The 27,834-nt window shown below is 42.5% G+C and overlaps 1 protein-coding gene across 9 annotated transcripts in view; it reads left to right on the plus strand.

The window, feature by feature from the left end:
* TGFBR3 (transforming growth factor beta receptor 3) overlaps positions 1–27,834 on the plus strand; it is a 198,254-nt gene that overhangs the window by 124,779 nt on the left and 45,641 nt on the right. For all 9 annotated transcript variants that reach the window (XM_061183899.1, XM_061183898.1, XM_061183896.1 and 6 more), the window contains 2 exons: positions 22,163–22,346; positions 26,760–26,928. In XM_061183899.1, the coding sequence (XP_061039882.1) occupies positions 22,163–22,346; positions 26,760–26,928 (353 nt within the window). The remainder of the gene's footprint in view (positions 1–22,162; positions 22,347–26,759; positions 26,929–27,834) is intronic.

Genomic DNA, 27,834 nt, shown 5'->3' on the forward strand with positions numbered 1-27,834 from the left:
CCAGGAGCAATGTAAATATCGTAAGTAGCCATTAGGTGTGTGGTCTCTGACTGCAAAATAAATACGCACAAACCCATTTTATTTGTGTATAACACAGGCCTAATTTCTGATATGAGGATCTGTTTGTTGAGAAAGTAACACAGTGAGCTCCAAAATGAAAACATTTGTATTTTATAAAAAAGCTGGAACCCAGCTCTTGTGGAAGGATCCAAATATTACCTACTATTTGTAAATCATGTCCTTTTGAGTTTGCCAGAACATTCAAGTTTGCTAGTTGTGGAGAAATTGATGGGTTGTTTGGATAGAATATTTGGGGTATGATATCATGTCTGATGATGAGCAACAGTGCACTTCACAGTGATAACTCACGTTGTCTATTGCTGGAGCTACGTGCTGATGTCCTCAACTGCAGAGCCTTGGACTCTTAAACCTCTCTTGCCTACAAGCAATCAAAACAAGAAGAGGCCTCAGTTAATAGTCTTCGTCTTGCACAATGAATACATTTTGCCTAATTAATGATTCTTAATTCAGTTCTGTAGTTTCTTGTCACTTGTATTTGAAGAGTACTTTTAACTCAAAGGTCCCCATTGAATAAGGTAAGAATCCATAGTCAATACAGTTAAAAAGTAGATAAATAAATGAGTAAAAAGGAGAGAAGGGAAAGCTCCCCTTTATAGATTACCAATCAATTGATATAGAAGGAATGATGGAGTTAGAAAATCATCAATTGGTAACCATCGCAGTAAAAGTTGATTAGGCAAGAGTCATCAACAGATACTAGATCTAGTGGTGGTGGAGGGAGTTTGAGGAACAGTATATTTACATGGTCTTAAATTAATTATTATTCTAGCCAAAAATGCATATAATCTGAGTCTAATCATAAGGAAACACTGGAGAAAACTAAATTGGGTGACATTCAATAAAATAACTTGGCCCGTACTCTGCAAAAATGTTAGTCATGAAAGACAAAGAAAGACTGGGGAGCCATTCCAGATTGAAGGAGGCTAAAAAGACACATGTGATCCCTGGATAGGGAGTGGTACCCTTGCTATAAAGGACATTATAGGGACAATAGGAGAAATTGGAATTGAGCCTATAGATTAAAGTATTGTATCAATGTTATATTTCATAGATTTAATAATTGTACTTTTCTTATATAAGAGAATATCCTTCTTAGGAAACATAATACACTTAAGCATTAAGGGTTAAAGGGCCAAATAATTCAGAAAAAAAATTAATGTGTAGATAGAATAATAAAGCAAATATGGCAAGGTGTTGAAAACTGGGGAATCTAGTTAAAGAGTGTACATGAGTCTTTGTACTATATTTACAACTTGGTAAATGTGAATTATTTTCAAAATAAAACTTTTTTAAACTCAAAAGTACACTTACAAGATAAGAGTTACTAATAACTTAAATTATAGCCTTTTCTGAGAATTGAAACTCTCATTACTTCTAAATTTAAAAGTCCAAAAGTCAGAATTAGTTGTTATTACTATTATCAGCACATTTATTTAGCACTTAGTACATTCCAGGTATTGCATAAGTGGTCTAATGCTTTATCTTATTTAATTCTCATAATAACCCTGTGATGATTTACTCCATTTTACAGATGCATTCACAGATGAGGAACTAAGATTTAGAGAGGTTAAGTAGTGACCCAAATCACTTGACTAATTACTGGCAGAGTTGAGACTCAAACCCATATAGGACTTAACTCTACAAGCTCTTATGCTAAACTGGCTCCCTTCATACTTATAAGCGTTGTCAATCTCCTGTAATTAAAGGCATTTGTGATAGTAAGACTAAGGGCCATGATTATAAAGTCATATGCTCATTTAGCCATTATCGTGCAGAGCTGCACCGTCCAATACTGTAGGTACTAGCTGTGTGTAGCTATTTGAATTTAAATTAACTAAAATCAGAGGACTTCCCTGGTGGTCCAGTGGGTAAGACTCCACACTCCCAATACAGGGGGCCCGAGTTACATTCCTGGTCGGGGTACTAGATCCCACATGCATGCCACAACTAAGAGTCCCCATGCCGCAACTAAAGATCCTGCATGCTGCCACTAAACATGCTGCAACGAAGATCCTGTGTGCCGCAACTAAGACCCAGCGCAGCCTAAATAAATAAATAAATAAATATTAAAAATTTTTTTGAATTAACTAAAATCAGAAATACAATTCCTTAAGCACACTAGTCATTTCAGAAGCTCGATAGCTATGAGAGGCTAGTGGCTACCACATTGGGCAGGTTATAGAGAGGTTATGAGCAAAGGCTTTGCCTACCCTGGTTTGAATCCAGGCAGAACCTGGGAAAAGTATTTAATTTCTCTAAACCTGACTTTCCTCAGTTGTAATATGGGAATGATAATAGTCCCTACATCATGAGGTTGTTTTCTTGATTAAGTGAGATTACATGTAAAACATTTAGTATGGGACCTGGCACTGATAATTTCATAAACATTACCTACCATTTTTGTTGCTATTTATTATTAGTCATAGTAAAGAACACTTGGGAAGGGTGTTGAATTTACATTTCTAATTATGAAATGTCTAGCTTGGCCGACCCCAGATTGAAAGGAGTTCCCATTTCTCTGGGCTGTAGGTCCAGATGAAAAGTGTGGGCCACATATATCATAGTTGTACTGATCACTTTCTGGATTCTTTCTTCAAACTGCCTCTCTGTGACTTTTAAGGGAAAGTATCTTACTCCTAGTTATTATTTATTTGCTTTAATTTTGTTTAATATCTGTAAGAACTGCTTCTTGGCCATCAGCTTAAGATGCAGTAACAATGAACCACAGGAGACGGTTTTAGTAAACAATTGAACATCGACCCTATTTGGAGTTTATGCCATGTAAGGAGATTGTAGATCAAGTGATAAATCTCAAATTACCAACACAAGGGAGGCAGCACTGGGAGAAGTCAAGGATTTAAGTTGTGGGACACATGAACTCTGCCTTGCTGTCCAGCAGGCCTTCTTCAGGGAAAATGGTTTTCTTTCTCTGCGCATTCCCTCATGGCCTGGAAGAGATGGTGGAGCATCTGTTGTTCATTCAGGTTCTCAGATCGTTAGACGACGAGTGATACAAGTTCTCTCACAAGCTGGGCAGCTCTCCCTAACAGAGACTGTGCTGAAAGAAAGAAGGCAAGGCAAGCTCTTCCCTTGCTCTCTGTAACCTGAAATGAATGACTTGACAGCCATTGCAGCAGAGGGATCTGGATAGAAAATCAGTGGTGTGTTTCACTTATCCATTTATTGTAGTTACGAGTTGAAGGTTAGGGATAAGATAACTAAATTATTTTACATAAAGTGTTTCATCCAAACACTTCGGAAGGCCCATGGAATCTTTGGAAACTGAGGCTTAGCCATTTCCATCAGTGTCTTTTCCAAGGTTACCTGGAGAGCTTAAGGGAGCTGAGGAGAGAGGGTGGGTCCCTTGACTCTCATTCGAAGATGTGTATGTCCTTGCTTCCTCCTTTATATGTTGCTGAAGGATTTGCATTACTGTCCTAAAGCTGTCTTTACTTTCTGTGTAGAGTTACAATACTTTAACAGTTATTTTAAAAATTTTTTAAAAATTTTTGGCTGTGCCGCGCAGCTTGTGGGATCTTAGTTCCCCAACCAGGGATTGAACCCGCACCCTCAGCAGTGAAAGCACACAGTCTTAACCACTGGACCACCAGGGAATTCCCAACAGTTATTATAATTATTTTTAAGTAGGGTTGTGAGAAAAGTTCAAGTAATGGCATCTACTCATCTATCAGGATGAACCTTTTAAGTTGTCATGTCTGCATTATTGTAACTGCCCAATTTAAAAAAGGAAACCTTTCATAATTAGTTAGCAGGAACTTGTGTTACTCAGAATGTCTCAGCCACCCATGAGGGTGACTGAAAACATTATATTTTAATACCGTCTGAAAAAGGTATCTGTTTTCTACTGTCAAATCTTTTTAGTCCTTCTCTTGATTCCACAGTGCAGGCAAGAGGGAGTGTGTCATGTAGGGAGAAAGTGGGATTGAGTTTCCTCTGCAAGTGCAGTTCCTTTATCTGGTTGTTCTGGTTACCCAGGAAATGGGAATGGATGAGAGTGGTTATCTCAGGCTGAGTGTGAAGTAGTGGATCTTTGAGTATGTCACACACACACACACATACACAGGCGCGCACGCGCGCAGTGGAGTTCTCACAGCCTCAAAGGTTTTCTTTTGCAGGGTGTAGGGATAGCCCAGAGAAAATTGGGTAGGTTAGAGTTATCCTTCAGAGCAATCAGAAATAAAAATAATCCTACTCTCTCAGTCTGTCATGTTGAAACTACAAGTAAAACTCTCTTAGAAGGACCATCTAAGCTTATTTTTATTTATGCAATTATTTCTGCATCAAAGAAGAAGTATGGTAGCTCAACTGTGTAATAGATGTCTGAACTTTTAACTTGAGGTTGCTAAAAAAAGATTGGGAAGAGCCACAGTACCAGATTGTCTTTAAAAACATGCTACAATTTGAATAGACATTTCTCCAGAGAAAAAACACAAATGGCCAATAAACACATGAAAAGATGCTCAAAATCATTAGTCATTAGGAAAATGCAAATTTAAAACCACAATGAGAATCCACTTCACACCCACTAGGTGGCTATAATAAAAAAGGCAGATAAGAACAAGTGGTGTTGGGGATATAGGGGAATTGGAACTCTCATACATTGCTGGTGGGAAGGTAAAATGGTGCTTTGGAAGACAATTGGGCAAAACATATGTCCATAGAAAAACTTGTCCACAAATGTTCATAACAGCATTATTCATAATAATAAAAAAGTGCAAACAACCTAAATGTCCATCAACTGATGAATGGATAAAAAAGTGGTATATCCATACAATAGAATATTATTTGGCCATTAAAAGGAATGAAGTATGATACATACCGAAACATGGACGGACCTTGAAAACATAAATAAAAGAAGCCAGATGCAAAAGGCCACATAGTGTATGATTCCATTCGTATGAAATGTCCAAAACAGGCAAATCCATAGAGATGGAAAGTAGATCAGTAGTTGGCAAAGGATAGTGGGAGGGGAAGATGGGGAATGACTACTAACGGTATGAAGTTTCTTTGGGCGGGGGCGGGGGGAGTGATAAAAATTTTGTGAAATTAGGTAGTGGTGATTATTACCACAATTGTGAATACACTAAAAACACTGACTTGTACAGTTTAAAAGGAGGAATATTATGATGTCTCAATAAAGTGAATTATAAGGATGAATTATAATATATAATGTTTATGTAGTTTATATAATAGAATTATAATAAGGTTGAATTATATCTCAATAAAACTGTTAGAAAAAAAACTTGCTGCAGCATTCTTTTCAAAAGTGAGGTTGTAAAATCAGTGAACCAAACTTTAAAATCATTTTACTTTATTCCATGATTTTTATTAAAAAAAATCTTGCTTTATTTGTATTACAAACCTAAGCACTCTCTCCTAAAAGGTCTACAGACTTAGAACCCTAGGACAAGAAGAAATTCTCTAGATGAGACCCTAATGCCTGGCTTCTAATAACATGAAATGTCTAATCCAGGGGTCTTTGCAGCCCTTTGACATGAGGGTTGTTGCTTTGCATGCTCGTGAGGGGGAAAATGTATTTTAAGATTAGGAAAGTCTCAAGAAATAAGCAGCAACTTCTTCCAACCTCATTCACTGTTGGGATTACAGTACTATGATTTATTTTTCCCAGCCATTTATCAGTAAAATCAGGAAAGAAATGCATGTAAATGTGTGTGTGTTTGAATGAAGGTGGGGAGTCGAAGGGGATATTGGTCTTCGAGGTAGAGTTTCCAATATTTGGGGCATACTTATTCTAAAAAGTTATTCATTGTTTATCTGAAATTCAGATTTAACTAGGTGTCCTGATTTTATCTGGCAGTTCTACCTAGAGGTAACTCAGATTTTTGTTTCTAGTTAACACTCTGGCCTGGGTGTCAGGAGGCCCACGTATTTGTCTTTAGTTCTGCCACTAACCAGTTATATACATCAATCACCGGACAAAATCACTTAACTACCCAAGCCTCAGTTTCCTCATCTCTAAAGTGAGGAGGTGGTACTAGTCAATCTCTGAAGTTCCCCCCGGCTTTCAAACTCTCATTCTTTGATAGTACAACTGCTACATATTATATCCCAGTTTAACTGGAAACAGAAAATGGTAATCTGAACATTGCCTCTTCAGCAAATCCAAGTAAATATCAGAGTAGGGCAATTGAAATAAATGAGAGAAACCAAACGCTATGCTCTTGGCTTTGGATTAAAAACAAATAAAAATTTAACCCTAATGATAAATGTAAATTAATACCAGGAACATGCTTAATATTTAAAACCTTGTTTTGTGTTTTTGAGTGGGGTGGGTGGGTGAAGAAGCTGAGGTTGCCAAAATCGGTTTATTCCTTTCACTTAAACTTGGGGGGGAAAAGGTCCAAATATGTTGGGGCTCTGCCACCAAACCGCAGGCAGTTCTCTGGTCTGCACTGCAGTTTGGATGACTAACAAGGCTCAGTGAAAAACAAGTGCTATTTGTTTTCCTGTGCCCAGTATTTAACTGGAAATCAGAAGGCGAAATTTCCAATCAGTTGTTAAATAGCCCCAGATGTGTGCTTAGCGCTGCTCTAGGAAGGGACATGCACGGCCTGTACCACAGCGCATGTTCAGAAATTCCTTTTCTGAATCCAAGTGATGTGTAACTGGACACGGAGCGTCCAAAAATGCCCTCTGAATAACTCAGACATTCAAGTTTGCTTGTGGAGGAGGGAACTTTTGAAAAATTTCTGTATTCTCTACTGTGTTGCATTTAAAAACCTGGAAATGATTTTTTTTTTTTTTTTCTTTTCGATCTTCCTCCTTTCTCTTGTTTGGCAGTCCTCCCCATGTTTAGAAAAACATGACATTAGCATACCTGGTATGATGGTTTCTGTATCTACTTGTTCATTCATCCAACACCCAGTTTTCAGTGCCTGCTGGGAACTGTGCTAAGTGTGGAGGCTCCAGAGAGAAATGGGGTGGATTGCCCTGCCCTCAAGGAGCTTCCCGTGATGTGGGAGAGATGGTTATGAGACTGGGAAGTACCACCGTTGGATCCTGAAAACTGGAGAAAATGAGAATCCTCTTATTCCAAGTGCAGTTAAGGCAGCTGCTTCTGTGAAGCTGACCGGGGAGCAGCGTGGGGTAGAGGGCTCAGGGTTGCAGACCCAAGCACGGCTTTTCGCTCAACCAGAAGTGTCACCCCTATATATAGGAGTCTGAATATACCATTTTGGATTTTCCAGTGAGGTCTTTCCCCACATAAATTCTCTCTTAAAGGCAGATTAAATAACTAAATGTTTCAAGATTGGTTCTTCCTTTTTCTTTTTTAAAAATATCTCTTGTGGAATGACTCACTGTGTCCTGTGGGATATTCCAAGTGGTTGTGTACCAGGCATTTTTGTTCCAGAGGCTGCTTATCTCTTGGTTTTGTGGCTTGTCCATAAGAGCCTTAATTATAAGGGGCTTGATCCTCTCATGAACTAGGGTCGGTCAACTACCATATTTCCTAGGAGTGAGTTTCTGGCCCTTTTGTGGTGAGAGAGCTCTTCCTAAATGTCACTGAGGTAATTAGAGCATTGGAAAGAGTCCAGTTTGGGCTGGTAATCCTGGTCCAGAAAGAGTTTTTGAAAGACTTCCTAGGATTTATCCTAACTCGTTGTATTAAAGCTGATGAATGTTGTCAGTGAGTGGCCCCTTGGCCTTAGGAGGTTTGCCTGGGTGTATTCTTCCTGATCAAGACATCCTGTCTTGAAGGGTTCACGCAAGCGTGGACTTTTCCTGCCTCTGTTGGACTTGCTTTGTCATGGCTCTGTGGCGGAAGGTTGATGTTTTTTTGTGTAGAGTCCCATGCTGCCCTTTAAGGCTTTACTGTTAAAGGCTGATCTGGTAATCTGATGAATCTGCCCTTCCCAAGCATTGGGCAATTGTATCAAATGTTACATCTCTAGTGCCCTTGGTTGATGTGATGGACAGCCTCCAGAGAGCTGTTTGGTAGAAAAAGCAAATGTTTTGTTAAGAGAGATTGCAGAATATTTTTTTCATGTCATGGGATGGGGGAAACCTGTCTCCTGGGAAATTCTAGTGAGACTGACTTGAAAGCTCATTGGCGTTGCCTTGGTTCTCTCATAAATTGCAGACAGTGAGGCCCTTGGTAAGCGTTCCCCACAGGTAGCTGACATTCCTTGTCTCTGAAAATGACTGCAGGATGGCCTGACTCCTTCCTAGGGAGAGTCGTTGGGTTTATTTGAGGCAACCCAGTTCTGGCATTTCAGGCCTCCGTCATCCAGCTCTCTGGCTTGGGAGCAGATTTCTTCAGGGGAGGAAGAAACCCCTTTAGTCTTCCTTATTTCTTTGTCCAGAGTAGAATTTATATCTCAGGATCTGCCTTTGCCCTTGATCCTTATACCCTGTCCCCAGATGGCCTAGGGTCTTTGTTGCAAACTTTTAATGCCCCTGGACCAAGGAGTCATCACTGGTTTGCTTCCTTCTGCCTTGTCCTTTTTGGGTGGTGAATGACATAGCTGCGATACTAGGAAGCAGGTTGTACCTGGAAGTCGGGGGCTTATCCATCTGCCATCTCTGGCAAAAGCCCACAGTGGCCACTGCCCATTTGATCTCTAATTTTCATAACAAGCCTATGAAGTAAGTACTCTTATTATCCTCATTTTAAGATGAGGAAACTGACACAATGAGCGGTTGCGTTAACTTGTGCATGGTCACACAGTGAGTGGTGGCTATAACCTGTGTAAAGTGCTTAGAATAGTGCCTGGCACAAAGTAAGTGCTCAATAAATATTAGCAAAAATAATAATAAAAAATCTTTTTTTTTTTAATGATGGGGATTAGTAGTTTGGACTAGACTCCCCCTACTTTCTCCCTTTACATCACATATCCCAGATTTTGACACTGGGATTGAATGAAGTTATACTTTGAATGGGAGTAATAGGTGAGGCAAGGATATTAGATTTTTTTTAATAAATTTATTTATTATTTATTTTTGGCTACATTGGGTCTTCGTTGCTGCATGCGGGCTTTCTCTAGTTGCAGCAAGTGGGGGCTACTCTCCGTTGTGGTGCACGGGCTTCTCATTGCAGTGGCTTCTCTTTTTGCGGAGCACAGGCTCTAGGCGTGTGGGCTTCAGCAGTTGCAGCATGCGGGCTCAGTAGTTGTGGCTCACGGGCTCTAGGGCGCAGGCTGAGTACTTGTGGCGCACAGGCTTAGTTGCTCTGCGTCATGTGGGATCTTCCCAGACCAGGGATCTAACCCGTGTCCCCTGCGTTGGCAGGTGGATTCTTAACCACTGTGCCACCAGGGAAGTCCAGGATATTAGATTTTAATTACCCACTGTCATCTGGTCCAGGGCTCTCCTTTGCAGAGGAAGATACCTAGTATAAATGATTTTCCCCAAGACCTAGATGTGGGAGGTGGTCCTGACCACATCTGACTGTACATAACAACAGTATTCCTAGACACCATGTGAAGCTTCTGAAATAGTGCTACAGTTGCTCTACCAATAGCTGGAAGTGAGCTATAGTGGCTGCTGCCTTAAAAGTAGCAAAGCATTCTAAAAGTGATTAAACCCCCCAGGTGTTTTGAGCCCCTCTTTCCCTGTTTCTTTTCCCCCTTTGCTTGGAGCCCTTGCCATTATCCCTCAGTCACAGATAGTGCAAGGAAGGTAGTTGGGTGACCCTTCTGAGGGACGTCATTCGGGTAAGGATTTAAAAACTGCTTCTTGGCTGCTTTCCCAGCAATATTGTGTCCCTGGGCTCCTCTGGTTGTCCTGTCTCTGGATCAGCTCCACCAGGATGCCCTGCTTTAATATCTGCATCTGTTCTTAGCCCTCTGGGGATCATTTCTTCATTGCTGTTAAATGTGTTCAGTTCAGCCTTCTCGGCTTTGGCATAGGAGATCACCGTAGTCGTCTTCAGAGACTGTGAAATGTAGACAGGAAAATGGAGGTGGGCACAAATACACGGCCTGCCTTTGGTTGAAAGCTAAGCTTAGGAAGTTCAAGAGGGCTCCAAACAGTTGTTTTGGGTTGGAGTCCCCACCTTCATCTTGCCCCCCAAGGAAATGTCCTTTAGAACCCTTTTCCCCCAAAATGTTCTTAGATCTGTGGTTTCTGGGCCAGAATATGCAGCTCCATTTCTCTTGGGGCCTACATCAGCCATTCACAGAAGCTGTCAGTCAGGGGTTATCCAGAAAAAGGGGACCAGCTGTGGGTATATACGGGGAGAGGTTTATTGCAGGAAATCAGCTTATGACACTGTTGGGACAGGCAAGGTAAGTCAGAAACCTGTAGGGCCGGTAGTCAGGAAGGGCAGCCAGAACTCTCTGGCAGGAGCCGAAGCTGCTGTCTCCAGGTGGGATTTCTTCTTCCTCAGGGAAGCCTCAGCTCTGCTCGTAAGGCCTTTCAACCGATTGATCAGGCCCACACGGATTATCTAAGATAATCTCCCTTACTTAGAGCCACCTGATTGTGGACTTTAATTATATCTACAAAATACTTTCACAGCAACAACTAGATTAGTGTTTGATTGGATAATTGGAGACTATAGCCAAGCCAAATTGACATATAAAACTGAACGTCACAGAAGCATTTGTATTTAAAATTTTTACAGCCTGATGTTCTCGTCATGCTAGATCTACTGTAGTCTCTATTCGATCATTTTCAGATTCTTTGGCAGTTTTTGTTGCTGTTGTTGTTTACTATAGCAGATCTCTCTTCTTCCAGCCAAGCAATTTTTTGCTTCCATAACAGTCACTACGATTTTCTGTCTGCCCCTTCCATTCCCTTTCTCCTCCACTTTCACCAGCATAGCTCCTCCAGCTTCTGGGGAAGGTGGCAGGGAGAGAGAGAAGGAAACAACCTGACCGAGAGACTGTGCAAGAGGTGGAGAAGGCACAACCCACTCCTCTGCCTTACTGCTTTCCCCTGTCACTCTTGTAAAAGCCTGGGTTTGTATTGCATAGTTTCTGGAGTCCTGCAGACGCAGTTTGAATGTGCACTCATCCCTTGCTAAAACTATGTAATCTGGGGCTTTACCTAACCTCTCAGAAGAAACTCTGACAACAGTTTCTTCAGTTGTCAGATGTGAGGATTCAGAATCTATGAAACATGCACTAAATGATCAGTAAGTGCCTATGTGACTCTCTCTCCCAGTGTTCTATTAATCCAGGGTCCAGGGGCTCCTGTCTACCCTACTCTACTGATTTCTTGAGCTTAGTAGCAACTACTTCATGGAGGTGGAGTAGAAAGAGCTCTCGAGTGAGAAATGAGGTGTTTGGTTCTGTGGTCAATCCTGCTTTCTACCAACTCTGTGCCTCAGGCAGATTCTTTAGCTTCTTTGAGCCTCAGTTTCCTTGTCTGCAAAATTGAACTTAGATTGTCAGTCTTGATGAAGAGGAACTCTGTAAAGAGAATTCTAGGTACCCATTTGGAGCCAACTGTTTGTAAAATTCAGTTTGTGCCCTTGAACCTGGGTTGGCAGATTGGATGTAACTTAAAAGAAAAATAGAAGAAAGAATCCTTCTTAGTGAGGGATTTCCCAGAAGTACACTTGGAGGGCCACAATAGATTGAGGATCATGGCAAGTACTGGTAATGATGCCAACATTTTATTGTTTTTTCCTGAAAAACACCCTTTAGATGATAAATACACTTTAAATTTTGGGTGAAGCTCCTTCTCACATCATGCTGCATTGGAAGATGGGGAAGGATAAATTTAAGAGTCTCAAGAGATGATTCTGTAAGGTCATTGAGGATCCCTGTGTGGCCTGGGGGTCTACTTTGGAAAACTCTATATTATAAAACAGCTTATGCTTCATTAATTTGGTAACCTGTGGGGACTGAGTTCATCTTTCAGATGCAGTGAATTAGTTTGCTTGTCTTTGTGTATATACGTATTCACATACACTATTGTTTTTGTAACATTTCCATGGGAGATTAGAGTATTGCTTTTGTACTGGCTCACGTTCAAGTTTGTGCGTGTTTCTATTTGGAGGGTAGCATCTCAGAGCTTTCGTCTTGGACATGTGTAAACATGTAGGGCATTAAGAACAGAAGGCACTTTCAATCCTTTATTCTTTATATTTCAACAGGAATAAAAATTAAAAGCAGAGGATGATCATCATGAATGTTTTGAGAAAAATTGTTGAATATATTTTAATTCATTTTATTGGACAGAGTAAATATGGTTGTGGATACAAAATTAAAACATCCAAGAATTTTTAAATGGTTGCATGGATTTGTGTTTCTTGAGTGCTCTACTGGCAGAGACCACAATCACATGGCTCATGAATATGTAGCTTTGCGAATTATGACTGTAGGTTCATGGGCATGGAAGTTATTATTTCTTTAAAACAAACTTTGAAAAAAACATTGAGTCATGATATATGGTTAGTAGAAAAACATGTTTCAGATCACATTTCATATCACGAGACTTTGGAGGAACTAGGCAAGCACAGTCCTCCCAGGAATTGGGGTAGGGAGAACGTGTGATTTTCCTCTTTCAGAATGTAGGGTTCCATCCTCATTTGGGAGGTAAATATTTCAAGACTGTTCTAGCACTTTATGTAAGTTTGTTTTTGCTGGACTTGGTGCACAAAATACATCAAAGCATAATCTCCTCAATGCCTTTCTGTGTGGGCACTGTTACGAGTTCTCAGACCAATCTGCATAGATCCTACTTATACATAAACCTAAACTCTAGAGAAATACCTATTCTACTTTACCATAAGTCTTTTTTTCCCCTAGAGTTGAACTAGCAAATTCTTGGCATGGCAGGTGTTTCTGAAATGCCCATGTGTTTTTCTTTGCTGTATTTGTTTTTCTTGTTTTGCTCTTCCTGTTCTCCTAAGCAGGCATCTCCAGAAAGAGATGTGTCAGTGCAAGAGTCAAGAAAAAGGAATAGGAATAGTAAAGGTTGGGGGTAGGGCAGGACAGAAGAGGGAGAGGAGCTGATCCTGATTGTGCAAGTGTTGAACTTTCAGCAATGCCAAAGTCATGTAAATGTGCGAAGTTGCGTGTGCGAGTTAAAGCAGCCTCACGGAGCTGTAACCTGAATAGCAGGCGCTCACCCAAGCGATAACTCAGGCTCCAAATGGACCACAGCCCAGCTATTGGGTGTGCATGCGTGCATGCGTGTGTGTGTGTGTGTGTGTGTGTGAGAGAGAGAGAGAGAGAGAGGGAGAGAGAGAGAGAGCTTGATTCCTGGAACAGATTTTCCTCTGAGATTTCAGCAAGCATTTCTTTATCATTGGGGAGCTATGGCTCCTCATTTCACAGGGCCCATTTCTATCTTTTTAGATATAGAAGAAGATGACTCCAAAAATGACTTGGCTTAACTCTCACCCTCTTAGCTTTTTTTAACCAGTGCAGGGGAGAAAATTCTTGCTTGTTCTCCAAGCAATCCTATTCACGCTTTATAAAGATTGGAGTTTACATAATATTTTTATCTATGGCACAGAGCAGTGATCCTCAAGTATGCCTGGGAATCATGGGGTAGTGGGCAGAGGATTATAATGCAGTTGCCTGACCCTACATTCCCACCCCACCCTGGAACCTGCATTTTAACATACTTTTGTCTGTGATACACTGATCTGAGGATCACACTTCGGGAAGCAGTGAGATTTCTTCTTAACACTGGTTTTACTACGTCTTCAAAATCTGGTGTGTATTTTACATTTATGACACAGGTCAATTTAACTAGCAGCATTTCAAGCTCTCAATGGCCAGTGGCTACTGTACTGGACAGCCGTAGAGCCAGGAGCGCCTGCCCTGAGCCCCTGGCAGACACATGATTGACCATGGCACTCATTCCCCTTTCTCCACTGCTCCTGAATATGACCTCAGAATTCTTCCCAGCACAGAACTTTAGGTAGCCACTGCCAATTAATGGGACCTCAGGATTCATTCATTCATTTAATGCTTATTGAGTGTCTTTTCTATACCCAACACTGCGCTTGGGATATGCCCATAAACAAAGCAGGCTAAAATCCCAGCCTCTGAAGGAGCTTACATTCTAGTGGGAGGAGATGGGCTATAAGCATAATATGTAAGTAAATTACACGATAGTTTAGAAGCTGGCTATATTATTCTCTAATCTAGAAATAAGAACATGTAAAGCACGTGTGAGGGAGTCAGAGTGCTGGAGTGGGGGCTGCCGGGTGGTTGGATTGTAATTTTAAATAGGCTCCATCGAGAAGGTAACATGTGAGTAGACATGAAGGAGATGAGGGGAAACTTCAGAGGAAACTCAATTGCCACCCGTGCAATTACGTGCGGCCTGCGTTTTCATCTGGGAGCGTGGACGAGGTGGGAGGAGGTGGGTAGGACTAGGTGAGGCCTTACAATATGGCATTATCCTCAGCAAAGATTCTCTCTCCCTCCTCACTAAAGACCACATCAGCTTGGGGGAGGCCGCAGAGAGACTGTGAGGCAACCGCCAGGCCTCTGAGTCAGCTGATGTGCTGAGATAAGTGCTAAGACGAAGAGCCTCAGTTCCAGGAAAATGGTGTCTGCACCCATTAGCCGGCATTTGGTTCCCTTCACTGAGGCTTGGGAGATCAATCTTGAGGCTTCGGTGGGTCTGCTTAGGACTTTAAGAGTTAAAGCTTAAACGCAGGTGTGGAAACAAAAGGGCTGGTTGCCTCTTTTGCTTGTTTCTTGCTCTTTTGGACAGGGTTGTTGAATCTGATCCAGAAAAAATAATAAACTTGGCTCTTGTTGCCTAGCCGTAAGTTCTTGTAATAAAACTCCCAGCACTGGCAGAGAGAGTAATGTTCTGCTTTTTTAAAAAGTCTGGTAGCATAACCAGAATGTAAAATACAAATGCTGTGCGTGGTTTCAGTAGGGAAGAGCAGTCGGGAGAAGGGGTGGCTCCGTGTGCGTTTTGAAGCCTGGGGCTTGTTGGACAGTCAGGTGCTTCACGTTTGCCCCTTCAATGGATGCTTGCTAAGATTCAGGATTCTCAGAGCTCAGGGCTCTGTGTGTTCCCACAGGAAGATGTTTGTCATGTCAGGGAATGTCAGAGGACTGGGTTTTAATTAGCAAGCAGGAGGAAAGTTTAGTGGATTCTGCGGGGAGACATGGAACTACTAAATGATTTAATAATTGGTTTTTAGGTAGAGCTATTAGGTGAAAAATCAAATACTAGCTTTAAAGCCTGGCTGAAAGATCATTTCTGGGCAGTGAGGGAAGTAAGCGTTGTGAGAATGAAGAAATTATGGCATAGCCTTTCCTGTAAGTAACACCATTGAGCTTTCATTCAACGAGCAATTACTGAGTCCCTGCTTTGTGCCCAGCACCTTGCCAGGCCAGGAGATTCAGAACGAACTAGGCGCTCTCTTGGCCTTCAAGTGATTGTCAAGTGGGGTGGCAGGTTTGCTGGTAAATAATAGCAGTTCATGCGAGAGAAGGGCTGGGCTAGTGGTGTGCACAAGGCACGGAGGGTAGCTCCATCCCGAGGAAAGAAAGGGAGTCTGGGAGGTTTTACAGAGAAAGTGAAAACCTGTGGAGGACAAGGAACAGTTACCAGGTGAGCAAGAGGGGGGTGAGCAAGCCAGGTGGGGAACAGGATGTAAAAAGACCCAGGAGATCTGAAGCAGCATGATGTGTTCTGCCATTGTGAGTGGTTCCATATGGCAAGTACTTGGGGGAGTGGTGGGAAGTGGGGCAGGCAGAGGCCCTCTCTGGTCACGTGCCAGTTCAGATGCTTAGATGCTATCCTGCCTCATCATGTGTTTACTTCGTAGAAAGATCTCCTTGGTGACAGTATGGGTGAGGGTTGAAGAGAGACAGGGTTGGCAGCTTGGACAGCAGGAGGTTACTCTAATGGTTGAGATACTAGGTTGGTTGAGACATAAGGGCCGGAAGTATGGTGGTAGCAGCACAAGGACCTACACATAAGGTGGAAGATGGGGGAGGGAATGAATTGCCTTGAAAAGTTTCTGCCACTTTATCCAAATATAAAACCCTTGCTCTTCAGGGAGATCAGCTCGGTGCTTTGTGACCACCTAGAGGGGTGGGAAGGGGAGGGTGAGAGGGAGATGCAAGAGGGAGGAGATATGGGGATATATGTATATGTATAACTGATTCACTTTGTTATACAGCAGAAACTAACACACCATTGTAAAGCAATTATACTCCAATAAATGTGTTTAAAAAAAAACCAAAAAAACCCCTTGCTCTTTAACACTTTTTTAAAACAATTCCATATTCAGTCATGTAGTTATTATCCTTGCAATAGTGGTTGTAACCGCTTCTCCTATTAGAAAAATACTATTTTTCCTTCTATTTCTTGTTTTTTGTTATTCTCTTTATATCTCTGTTCTTCCACAAACTTTAACCCAAGCCGGACTCCGGTAAGGACAGACAGCACACCAGGAAGATTAGGCAGGGACTGGAGTCTGGAGTGCTGACTGGTATAGGAGTGGTGATACTGACGTGTCATGTCTTTATTTCCAGAGGGCTCTTAACAGGTTCTAGCATGACGTCCTTACAGACAAGATGAGGATAATCCCATTGGGTTACTTTGTAGTTGGCGAACAACCTGGGCAAATGCTGTTTAACGTGCTTGGGTCAGTGTGGGAGCGTGCCTGTAAGTCACAGACCTCAGCCTTGTCTGGTTCAGCTTCTCAGGGATTTAGATGAATGTGTAGCTGGCGCACACATGAAATTTAGAGATTTTTGACAGCGAACAGAATGAGGATTTTTATGTGGTCTTTACAGAGTTGAAATACAGGTCTAAAGAGTTTGATTTATATTACAGAAGCGCCAGTGTAAGGGAAGGATGTAAGGGAAGGTGTAAGGGAAGGAGTCTCAAGCTGACAAAATAAAGACCTGGGGCTTTAGGTATCGTCGTGTCCACCTCCACCTCCACCTCCCTGGTGTGAGCTGCTGTTCTTTCTCCCCTGGACTATTCCAGAAGTCTACTACTGGTCTCCTGCTCCTTGTCTCCCTGCAGTCTAGACTGGCCCTATTAGCCAGAGTGATCCTGTTAAAACATCTGTTAGATGTTTTCATGAACTCTCAATGGTGGCCCATCTCACCCAGACTAAACACCACAGTCCTTAGCAACAGTCTATAAGGTCCTATTGGACCTACTGGTCTCCTCTGTGATCTTTGACCTCTCCTCCTACTCATCTGCCCCTTACCTCTGTGCTCCAGCCACACCGGCCTCCTTGCTGTCCCTTCTGCATGCCAGACCTATACCCTCGCCGTTGCCTCCACCCGAGAACTCTTCCCCTGACATCCACGTGCCCGGCTCTTTCATCTCCTTCAGCTCTTCACCTGCTCAGTGACTTTCTCAGTTAGACTTGTCCCATCACAACACTTTATAGTGCCCCCTCCTCTTCTCTCAATTTATATCATTCCTTCACACTTATTAACATATATTTTAATTGTTTATATTTTGTTTATATTTTGCAGCTTCACAAAACAGGAAATTTTGTCTGTTGCCCTCTCTAGTATATCCCCAGCACCTAGAAAGGTGCCTGGCACTCAATAAATATTTGTTGGATGTATGTTTAAAGCATAAATTAATGGTTATGAGATAATAGTAGGGTTCAGCTGATATAAAAGCTGATGTGATCTTGGGCCTCATGCAGTGTTCACATAGATATAGAAAGATATTTATTGTAAAGAATTGGCTCACGTGATTATGGAGGCTAGCAAGTTCAAATTCTGCAGAGCCAATGTCCCAGTTTGAGTCCGAAGGGCAGCAGGCTGCTGTAGAACCAGGAAGAGCTGATGCCCAGTTCAAAGGCCGTCAGCAGGAGAATCCTCTCTTACTCAGCGGAAGGGTCAGCCTTTTGTTCTATTTAGGCCTTCGACTGATTGGGTGAGGCCCACACCCATTAGGAAGGGCAATCTGTTTTAGTTAGTCTACTGATCTAAACATTAATCTCATCCAAAAACACCCTCACAGAAATACTCACAATAATGTTTGACCAAGTGTCTGGTACCCTGTAGCCCAGTCACATTGACACCTAAAACTAACCTTCACAGTACTCTCATCAGACCACACCCAAAACCCTAGGTCTTGTTCCAGGCACCACATACCAGAGACTATGCTGATGAAGCTCTGACAACCTTGGTGTCTGGGGAGGAGTTGGGGGGAGTTGGGACTGTTGGCCTGAAGAAGTGAAGTCGTGACTGGGGTTGAGTGATGTCTTCAAACATTTGAAGGCTTATCTCATGGAAGAAAGAGGAAGGAATTCTTTGGTCTGGAAGGCCCATCTCAGACAAGTGGATGGAGGGCAAATCTTACAGGCAGAATGTAGGAAGATAACTCTTCTGCCTTGGGAGCTACCCAGGTCTTCTTTCTGGAAGGGTTCAGGTGGCGGCCAGCTGTAAGCGAGAGTCCGAAGTGTCCTGTTCTGGTCCTGTTCTGGTTTGATTTATATTACAGAAGCGCTGGTGTAAGGGAAGGATGTAAGGGAAGATGTAAGGGAAGGAGTGCTGCTTCTCTGACCTTGGGTAGGCCTTTAGCTTCTCGGAGGTTTCCTCCTCTCTACCGTGGAAATCAGACTAGCCTACCTCACAGGTCATCCTGAGGATCAGGTGGAAATAACACCACCTTGTAAAACTCGTTGGGGGTTGGGGTCAGAGTGAGAGAACTGGTGGTCAGAAGGAGCACCGACTAACCCCTTGCCGCGGCAGAAAATTTCCACTGACCCACAGTCAGGGACGCTTCCCTGCCCCTGGCAGCTTTGCTTTCTTCTCACTGGAATGCGCCTGAGGAGTGGCAGTTGACTCCTTTTCCAAATTCCTCAGCCCTGAGTGTATGATCTGTGCTGCTGCTGGCCCTGGGGGAGACGGACGCGCGAAGTGCACAGCGCACGGAGGGAGCTGCCCCTTTCGAGGAGTCAGCTACACGGTGGCGTCGCTTTTAATTACTTCAGGATACGTTCCCGAGTTGCTCCCCATTTCTACTCTTATTTACACTGTTCACATTCTTGCCTCTGGAATGCACCAGGGTGATCTATCCCACCTTCCACTCTGAAGAAATGTACTCTCTGCATAACGTATTTAAAGCCCAAGTGTTTTATTTTATGGCTGTAACATGAATGAGAAAAAAAGAGCAGAACATCCAGGGATGCTTGCCTAAACATTCAGAACTGTGCTGGCAGTGGGACAAAGGCCTTTGGGCTGTTGTGGGTTTTTTCGGTGACAGGCTTAATAAAAACGACTTTTAAGCACAAGTGCTTTTCAGTGAAAAGAAAATTTTACTACAGTGCTTAAGTCAGAAAATCAGATAAACATTGTTTGAAGTTCAGTGTTGATGAGGAGCTAAGCTTCAGAGGATTTATGCATAGGGTTGGCATGGTTATTGTTGGCAGGTAGTTGGTTCAGGAGCTTTTTCTTATGCAGGTGATGTCAAAACAAGGTCAAAGCTAAATGGTCCCCACTGGTTTTGCTTATAACTGGCATTGGGACATGCAGCAAGTGTCATTACTACCCTTGGTAGCACTTCATGGTGCCTGATACATAGTAAGTGTACAGTAAATGGTGACTGTTGTCAGTGGTCAGAGTTTACGCTCAGCTTATTAATGATTAGTTCCGGATTTCCCAAGCCAATACACACCAGAAAGGTTCTATTATTCTTTATTAAGTACTAAACGGCCCAATTTCTAGGATAGAAAAAGCTGTCAATTTGGGGATCCAATTTGGGGGTCCAGTAGATGTTCGAGTGGCAGTAACGTTCGGTCAGTCCAAAGCATAAACCAGGATTTCTCAGTCATGGCGCTGCTGACATTTAAGATAATTATTTGTTATGGGGTCTGTCCTGTGCGCTGTAGGATGTTTAGCAGCATCCCTGGCCTCTATTCACCAGATGCCAGTAGCTCCTCCCTCCCAGTTGTGACGATCAAAAATGTTTCCAGGCATTGCCAAATGTTCCCTGGGGGGCAGAATCACCCCTGGTTAAGAACCACTGGTGTAGAGGAAACTGTGAGATGCACGTAGGGCTTTTCACACTGTGGATCACGCAGTACCCATTAAGGCTAGGCTTCTCAACTGTGGCTGAACATTGGAATCACCCAGGGAGCTTTAAAAAATCCTGATGCGTGGCTCCCACCCCCAAGTTCTAATCCGGGATATGGCCTGGGCCTCAGGATATTTAGAAACTCTTCAGATGCTTCTAGTTCTCAGCCAAGAGGGCGACTACAGCATGAGTAGGTGATGGAATCAATTCGGTGAAGTGCTTCTTTGCTAGCATTTAAAAAGTATATGTATATATAGTTGAAGAGAAAATATTAATGCCTAGCATAATAGTTAGGGTAAGTACTATTTTGTATGTGTGTGGAGGCTGAAAACACTGCTGGCAAGGGTAGAACCCTAAGCAAAATCCCTGCCCTCAACCTGCTGTTAGTCTGGCTATAACCACTTCAGAAACTGCTTGCTTTTTGTTAATGATAGCTAATGTGGAAACATTTTTTATTGAGGTATAACTGACATATAGCATTGTATTAGTTTCAGGTGTTCAACATAGTCTTCAATATTTGTATATATTGTAAAATGATCACCACAATAAGTCTAGTTAACATCTGTCACCATACGTACAGAATTTTTTTTCTTGTGGTGAGAACTTTTAAGATCTGTTGTCTTTAGCAACTTTCAAATATGCGATACAATGTTACTAACTATAGCCACTAAGCTGTACATTACATCCCCATGACTTATTTAGTTTATAAGTTGAAGTTTGTACCTTTTGACCCCTTCACCCATTTCACTCACCCCCTACCTCCCACCTCTGGCAACCACCAGTCTGTTCGCAGTATCTGTGAATTTGGTTTTTTGTTTTGTTTTTAGATTCCACATATAAATGAGATCATATGGCATTTGGCTTTGTCTGACTTACTTCACTTAGCATAATGCCCTTGAGGTCCATCCGTGTTGTTGCAAATGGCAAGATTTTATTCTTTTTTATGGCTGAAAATATTCCATTGTGTATATATACCACATCTTTACTCATTCATCCATGGGCACTTAGGTTGTTTCCATATCTTGGCTGTTGTAAATAATGCTGCAGGGTGCATATATCTTTTCAAGTTAGTGTTTTCATTTTCTTCGGATAAATACTCAGAAGTGGAATTGCTGGATCGTATGGTAGTTCTGTTGTTAATGTGAAATTTAATACAAAACATTGAGAGTTCCGTGGCCTGGGAATTTTTGAGCCTTTTTGCTCACGTTTTGAGGTTCCACCCTGACACTGATAAAATCAGTTATAAATGCTAGCCAATAAAGATGACATGCATATTTTCACCAGCAGCTAAATTTAATTATAGTACAGCAACAAGATGATAATTTTCCCCCTTTGTTTGTGTTAATTATATATACCATGATATGCTAGGTCAGCAATGGTCTAAATACATCCAGCAAAAATGTGGGACTTGCATAAATCATCCCAAAAGTTTTATGAGGATGAGTCTAACAGCCTCTTGACTTCATTATCTATGGGAATTTGGGGGTCTTACAAAATAAACTGTAATACACATTCATCTCACTGCGAGGAAGTAGTATAAAGTGGTAGAAGACTGGCCAGCTCTGGCCATTTTTTATCTCAGTGCTCAGGAGACATTAAACCAAAGGGACTCTTGCTGTGTTCCTGTAGTGGTGACTCTGATGGCAGAGACTGCAACTGTGGAAGACTCGGACGTCAAGTTCAGGTGCTAGCAAGCCTTTGGGATCACTTGCACTGATCCAGAAGCCCATTACAAGCCCATGAAAACACTCACGAAGCCTTCCTATTTAACTTGAAACTCATTACTTGAAAGGTTGGCCTTCAATTTAGGTATCTGGAAAATAGTGATGATAAGTCTCATGATTCCTCACAATGCACTCTCTCATCACAAAGTTCTTTAAAAATTCAAAAGGACATCCTGCATTGTTTGTAGTTTTGTCTTTACCTGGAAGAAGGTAGGCTTGTGATTATTTCTTGAATCAGCTGCTGAAAAAAGATGATGTGCCTATATAACAAAGGGAAGAGGTTGGATTGACAAATATCCATTAATTGTCTGATTAGTTCTTTCTCTAATTATGATTCAGCTCTGGGTGACTGCACCACATTAAATATGCAATTCTGTTTCTTCTAGGTGTCTGAGGGTTCTGTGGTCCATTTTTCATCAGGAAACTTCTCCTTGTCAGCAGAAACAGAGGAAAGGAGCTTCCCACATGGAAATGAGCATCTGTTAAATTGGGCCCGAAAGGAATATGGAGCAGTTACTTCATTCACTGAACTCAAAATAGCAAGAAACATTTATATTAAAGTGGGGGAAGGTAAATTTTATGTGGCTTCAATTACTGACTGATTTATGACAGTCAGTTTTTTTTCTTTTCTGAGACCAGGTGGTTAGGGCAGGGAATTATAGAATTACAGATTGTTGGAGCTGGCAGAGACCTGAGGGATCACTGGGGCCTGCTCCCCACCACATGCCCTCCTTCCCTTTTTTCTTCTGAGGAAACAGACCTGGTAATGGGGAGAAGTGGGGAGTAGCCTGGCTGAGAGAGGAGAAGGTTGTTGTGTAGAATTTAGAAGACACGCATGCACAGAAGTCAGAAGAAGTGAGTGGAGGCCGAGAAGCTGAGGTGTGGGAAAGGAAGGGATACCTGATGGAATGCAGGAAGAGTTAGCAGGATGGGTCAACAGTTAGAGCTTCCTCCCACCTATAATTCTGTAGACATTTGAAGCCAATGTCAGCTTTATGGCCTCGAGACATCAGTTATGTTTTGGACAATAGCAGAGGAAAAGTGTTTGAAAATATTTTTAATACTAATGCCTGTTACAAGGACAAATTATTGGAGAAAGGAACTGTTTAGCCTTGATAAGAAATTGCCCATTTTAATTTCCTTGCCTTGCAGAGGGATATAAATATCTGGTGACTCAACTTTGAAAGCATATTATTTCTTAAATAACTTTTTAATCGTTATTTTTAGTTGAGTATATTTGGAGCTCCCGAATAAGTTACTGGAAATAACAACTCTTGTGAGTGGGTCCTTGTTACAGTCAGGTGATTGTGTGAAAATGGCATTTCAGGTCCTCAGGGTCCATCTGCTTTCTTTTGAAACCCACAGCAATTGCCACCTCTTCCACAGGCAGCGTGGCAGCACAAATGAATTATTGAATGCTAGTTCCTGGCCCTTTTTTGGATCTGGGATGTTTGATGTAGATGCAGGAAGAGGTGGACCCTGAAGTTGAGTGTGTGCTCTGCGCAGAGGCCCTATCAGGTGCCTTCACATGCACCCCACTTAACCCTGCCAGTAATCCTAGGAGAAAACTGTTATTTCCACCATTTTACAGAGGGGTTGGTGGAGGGTTAACCTAACTTGCTCATATCCACATTACTAGCAAGTGACAAAACTAGAACTCAAACTCAGGTTTCCTGACCTTTGAGTCTAATGCTTATTTCCTGATGCTGCATTTTAAGTCTTAGCCAAATAAGCATAACCTAAACGTGAAAGTAGGCTACCTGGATGGGAAGACTTGTTTAGTTGAGTAGAGGGAGGAAGAGTTTTAGATGAAAACTGGATTCAAAAAGTTGAAGTTTGTTACTAAACTCTCATGGTATTCAGGTAGCTAAGCATAGAGGTCAAGTCCCATTGGGACAAAACAAAAAGTCTCTTTTAATAAAAGTTCTAAGCCCTGACCAATAGTCTCTATTTCTGAAGCAGAATTCTGGTGCATATTGATTGAATATTGATTACCCCCCTGGAATTTGTTAGAATAAGAATATGTGTTATGGTAACATGTAGAATGTTGGGCTCCTTTCTCTTGACGGTGCATGAGCTTCTGTGTACAGGAGTGAGGGGTTCCATGACTTCCCCAAGGCTGCACACTGGATCAGGGAAGAATTTTAAGGACCTGGTGTCCCACCCAGTAAAAACTGTTTAACTCCTTGGCAACACCTTTGGAGCCCCTGAAACTTGACTCCAGCCACCAGTTGGGTATAAGTCACTGGCCCATACCATGGAGAGGAGCAGCTGGGAGAGTGAGGGTCCTTGGTTAGGTTGGTGGACCACAAGGCGATGTTGTCTATCACCATGGATTGGACTCCACTGAACAAACCTCATCCACTGGTTTCCCAGAACCTGACCTGTCTCTACCCAACTGAGTTGGGAATCCTAGGCCATGAGCCTCCTCTTGTTCTTTCCCCAGTGGTTCTCAAAGTGTGGTCCCCACCCCAGCAGCATCCTTATCACCTGGGAACTTACAGAAATGCTGGTTCTTGGGCCCACCCCAGACCAACTGAATTGAAAACCCTGGGGTCCAGCCATCTGTGTTTTAGCAAGCACTCTAGGTGATTCTGTTGCTTGCTAACGTTTGAGAACTACTGCTCTAACCTATATGCTTAGAGTGGAAGAACTGAGGGCTTTCGGTTCTTATCCTAGCTGGTCTCATTACCTGTGAGGCTTCAAGCAACACTCTGATTTACCTACCACCGGAGCCTCAGTTTCCATAGCGGCAGCATGAGGTGTTTACATTACCTCCCAGGTTCTTAGAGTATATTATTCTAGCTCTCAAAGTGGTTTGTCAATCCTTTCCTAAAATACAAATAAGCATGTGACTTCCCCCCTCCCCCAAACTTGCCAGGTTTCTACCCGGGGATTCCCCTTTGTGGTTTCCTTTCTGCTTGGCAGTTGGTGTAAGTTTTGATGCCAGGCATACGGAAGGTCATTTGGGGGGGAAAAAAAAACCACACACATGCATGCACGCACAACAAAAAGTGATCAGCTCATTCAGCTTAGTGACAATGGCAGCTGGGACTTAAGCCCTTAACTACATCAACTTTTAAACAATTAAACCTTTCCCGGTGGCTTTGGAGGGTCACGATGTGGGTGAGTTTTTTGTTATTTGTCTCAAATCTCACACCATTGTTAATTCAGGAAACGTATGCCATGTGCCTACTCTATATGTGCCAGATGCACCCCAGGCACACCTATGAACTGGGTATACGGGCCAGAGTCCCAGGAGGGTTCTAGTCTCTTGAGTTCCAGACTGACCTGTACCTGGCCCATACATCCACCCTCTGATTCTTGATTAAGTTTCAGCCTTGCCACCCCAATATCGTCTTCTGTCCTGTGACCTGGGGGAGGCATCCGCAGGGCTGCAGCCGCAGGGTGTGCGTCCCTCATCTGCTCATCTGGCAAAACCCTCAGCAGATGTGGAGGGGAGGCTGCTCCAGCGGCCTGAGTCTGCAGAGCCCTGGCCTCTTCTCTCTGAGGGGGTCTTTAGGGAAGAATACAGAATGCAGAGCCAACACTTTCTTGAAGCGAGCCTCCAAGCAGGGGCCTCGTGAACTCCTCTGGTCCCCTCTGTTCTAGGGGTGGCACTGGGGGTGCCATGGTGCACGGAGCCAGGATGCCACAATGTATGTTGTGAGCTTCAGTACAGGGGAGGTTGCACAGTTGGGCAGGCAGGGGAGGGCACTACCAACCCAGTCTTGGGAACTCCCGGGCTGATTCCTCACTCCTAAGTGAGACTTGCATATGAATCTGAACCCTGGCATGCTGTCCATTAAATGAAAAAGGCAGAAGTCTGTTTCATTAAAGTGCCAGGGCTCTGATTAATTACCCCTTCTGAAAAAAGCTTGCTACACCTAGAACTTCCTTGACATTGGTCCCAGCTGTCACACTGCCAGCAGTTTCAAGTTCTGTTTAAACATTTAAACCACTAAATGGAAATCCCATCAGCCATGGTGCTGTGTAAGCAGCATGTGCCGTTGGGGGAGTATCTTCAGACTGTTAGTAATTGCATCACTTTCCCTGGTGGAGGTGATGAACAGTTCTCAGCACAATGAGATAATGTTTATGAAAGCACCTTATAAACTGTAAAGTGCCATATAAGCATTCGCTGTCTGTGTCAAGATTATGGGAAAGAGTAGAGGTCTGCCCTCACTGTTTCCCTCAAACTGTTACCTTCAGCTTTTAGAGTATAAATTGCTTTGAGGGATAAATATGAAGGAATGATTAATTCTACACCATGCCCCAGAGAACTAGTTAGGTTGCTGGTTCTTCTATTAATTGAAATAGCAAATATCCAAAGAGGAGCATATTTGGGGATAGGATAGGTCATTGGATTCAGTGTTGAGTATGCTGACTAAAATATCTATTGGATTTTTAGGTGGGAGGTGCTTGGTAGGCAGATGACAATGCAGGTCTGCAGCTCAGGAGTCATGATCTAGGTATAAGTTGAAACCGTGGGAGTGATTGAGATCATCTAGGAAGAAAATGAAATAAAAAGAGAGTTGAGGAAGGAACTGAGATTCTTAGTCTTGGTTTATATCAGGATTAACTATGGAGCTTTTCAAAAAGAAAGCTTCCTAGGTCCCACCTAGATCTTCTCAATCAGACTCTCTGGGGTGGGGTCCAAACAGGTGGATTCTGATATGCACCAAAGATTGAGGACCACTGGTGTTTAAAGGATGGGCAGACGAGGAACTAGTGAGAGGCGAAAAGATAGGTCAGAGGAAATGGGTGAGGACAAAGCAGAATCACAGAGAACAGGAAAGGAGAGAATTTAGACCAAAGGAGGCCACTAAAGTTGGTCAGTAGGAGGCCACTGGTGACCATAGAGGAAGCATTTCAGGACACAAGCTTGTGATTTCCTGTGTCCTGCACTTGCCCAGTGTCACTGTTATCTTCTCTCCTTTGAGTCGGGTTACCACGTAGTTCAATGTGTTTTTTTACTTTCAGATCAAGTGTTCCCTCCCACGTGCAACATAGGGAAGAATTTTCTCTCCCTCAATTACCTTGCCGAGTACCTTCAGCCCAAAGCTGCAGAAGGGTGCGTGATATCCAGCCAGCCCCGAGATAAGGAAGTACACATCATTGAGTTAATCACCCCCAACTCTAACCCCTACAGGTGAGTGAGTGTGAGTGTGAGTGTGTGTGTGTTGTGTGTGTTTTCTGAACTAAGAGATGAAAACAAAGATCTGATATGACTTGATATGATTCTGACTTGAGACAGGGAGAGGCTTAGCCCTCCCTCGTGTGAGGGGGAAGAAGCCACTGATGCTTTGGGTGAGATTCACAGAAGCTTTGAAGAAGGGAGTAAAGGTACCAGTGTCATATTTTATTTTCTGCATCTGTCTCTAGATCCCATATATCCCAGATGAGTTCTGAAGCCTGATTTGAACTTCTTGGTATAGTCGTCCATTGGTGTCTGTGGGAGGTTGGTTTCGGATCTCCCTCGGATACCAAAATCCATAGATGCTCAAGTCCTTTATATAAAATGGCGTAGTATTTGCATATAACCTACGCACGTTCTCCTGTATACTTTAAATCATCTCTAGACTACTTATCATACCTAATACAATATGTAAATAGTTGTAGATACAATGTAAATAGTTGCCTGCACGTGGCAAATTCAAGTTTTACTTTCTGGAACTTCCTGGAATTTTTCTTTTCCCAATATTTGCCATCCGTGGTTGGTTGAATCTTCAGATGTGGAACCTGCAGATACAGAGGGTGGACTGTACTAGTTATAGAACAGTCACTCTTACTCCATTATTATCTCCTTTGACTGAGGTTATCCCTGTTAAGAAAATTACAAAATGTGCCTTGTTAACATAATTATTATTTTAACAATATTATGTGGTTTTTTTTAATACTATGTTTTTTTAACAGATTTCTGTTTATAGTGTCCTCAGAGCACTTTTGCACTCATAACTGTTTAAAGCTGTGTGTGAATGTGTGTGTGTGTGTCAGAGGAGTGGCCCTTCATGGTGACACACCAAAGAGCCATTAGATACCACTTACCTCTTTCTCT

The sequence above is a fragment of the Eubalaena glacialis genome, chromosome 3 (genome assembly GCF_028564815.1).
Source record: "Eubalaena glacialis isolate mEubGla1 chromosome 3, mEubGla1.1.hap2.+ XY, whole genome shotgun sequence".
In the NCBI taxonomy this organism is placed as follows: domain Eukaryota; kingdom Metazoa; phylum Chordata; class Mammalia; order Artiodactyla; family Balaenidae; genus Eubalaena; species Eubalaena glacialis.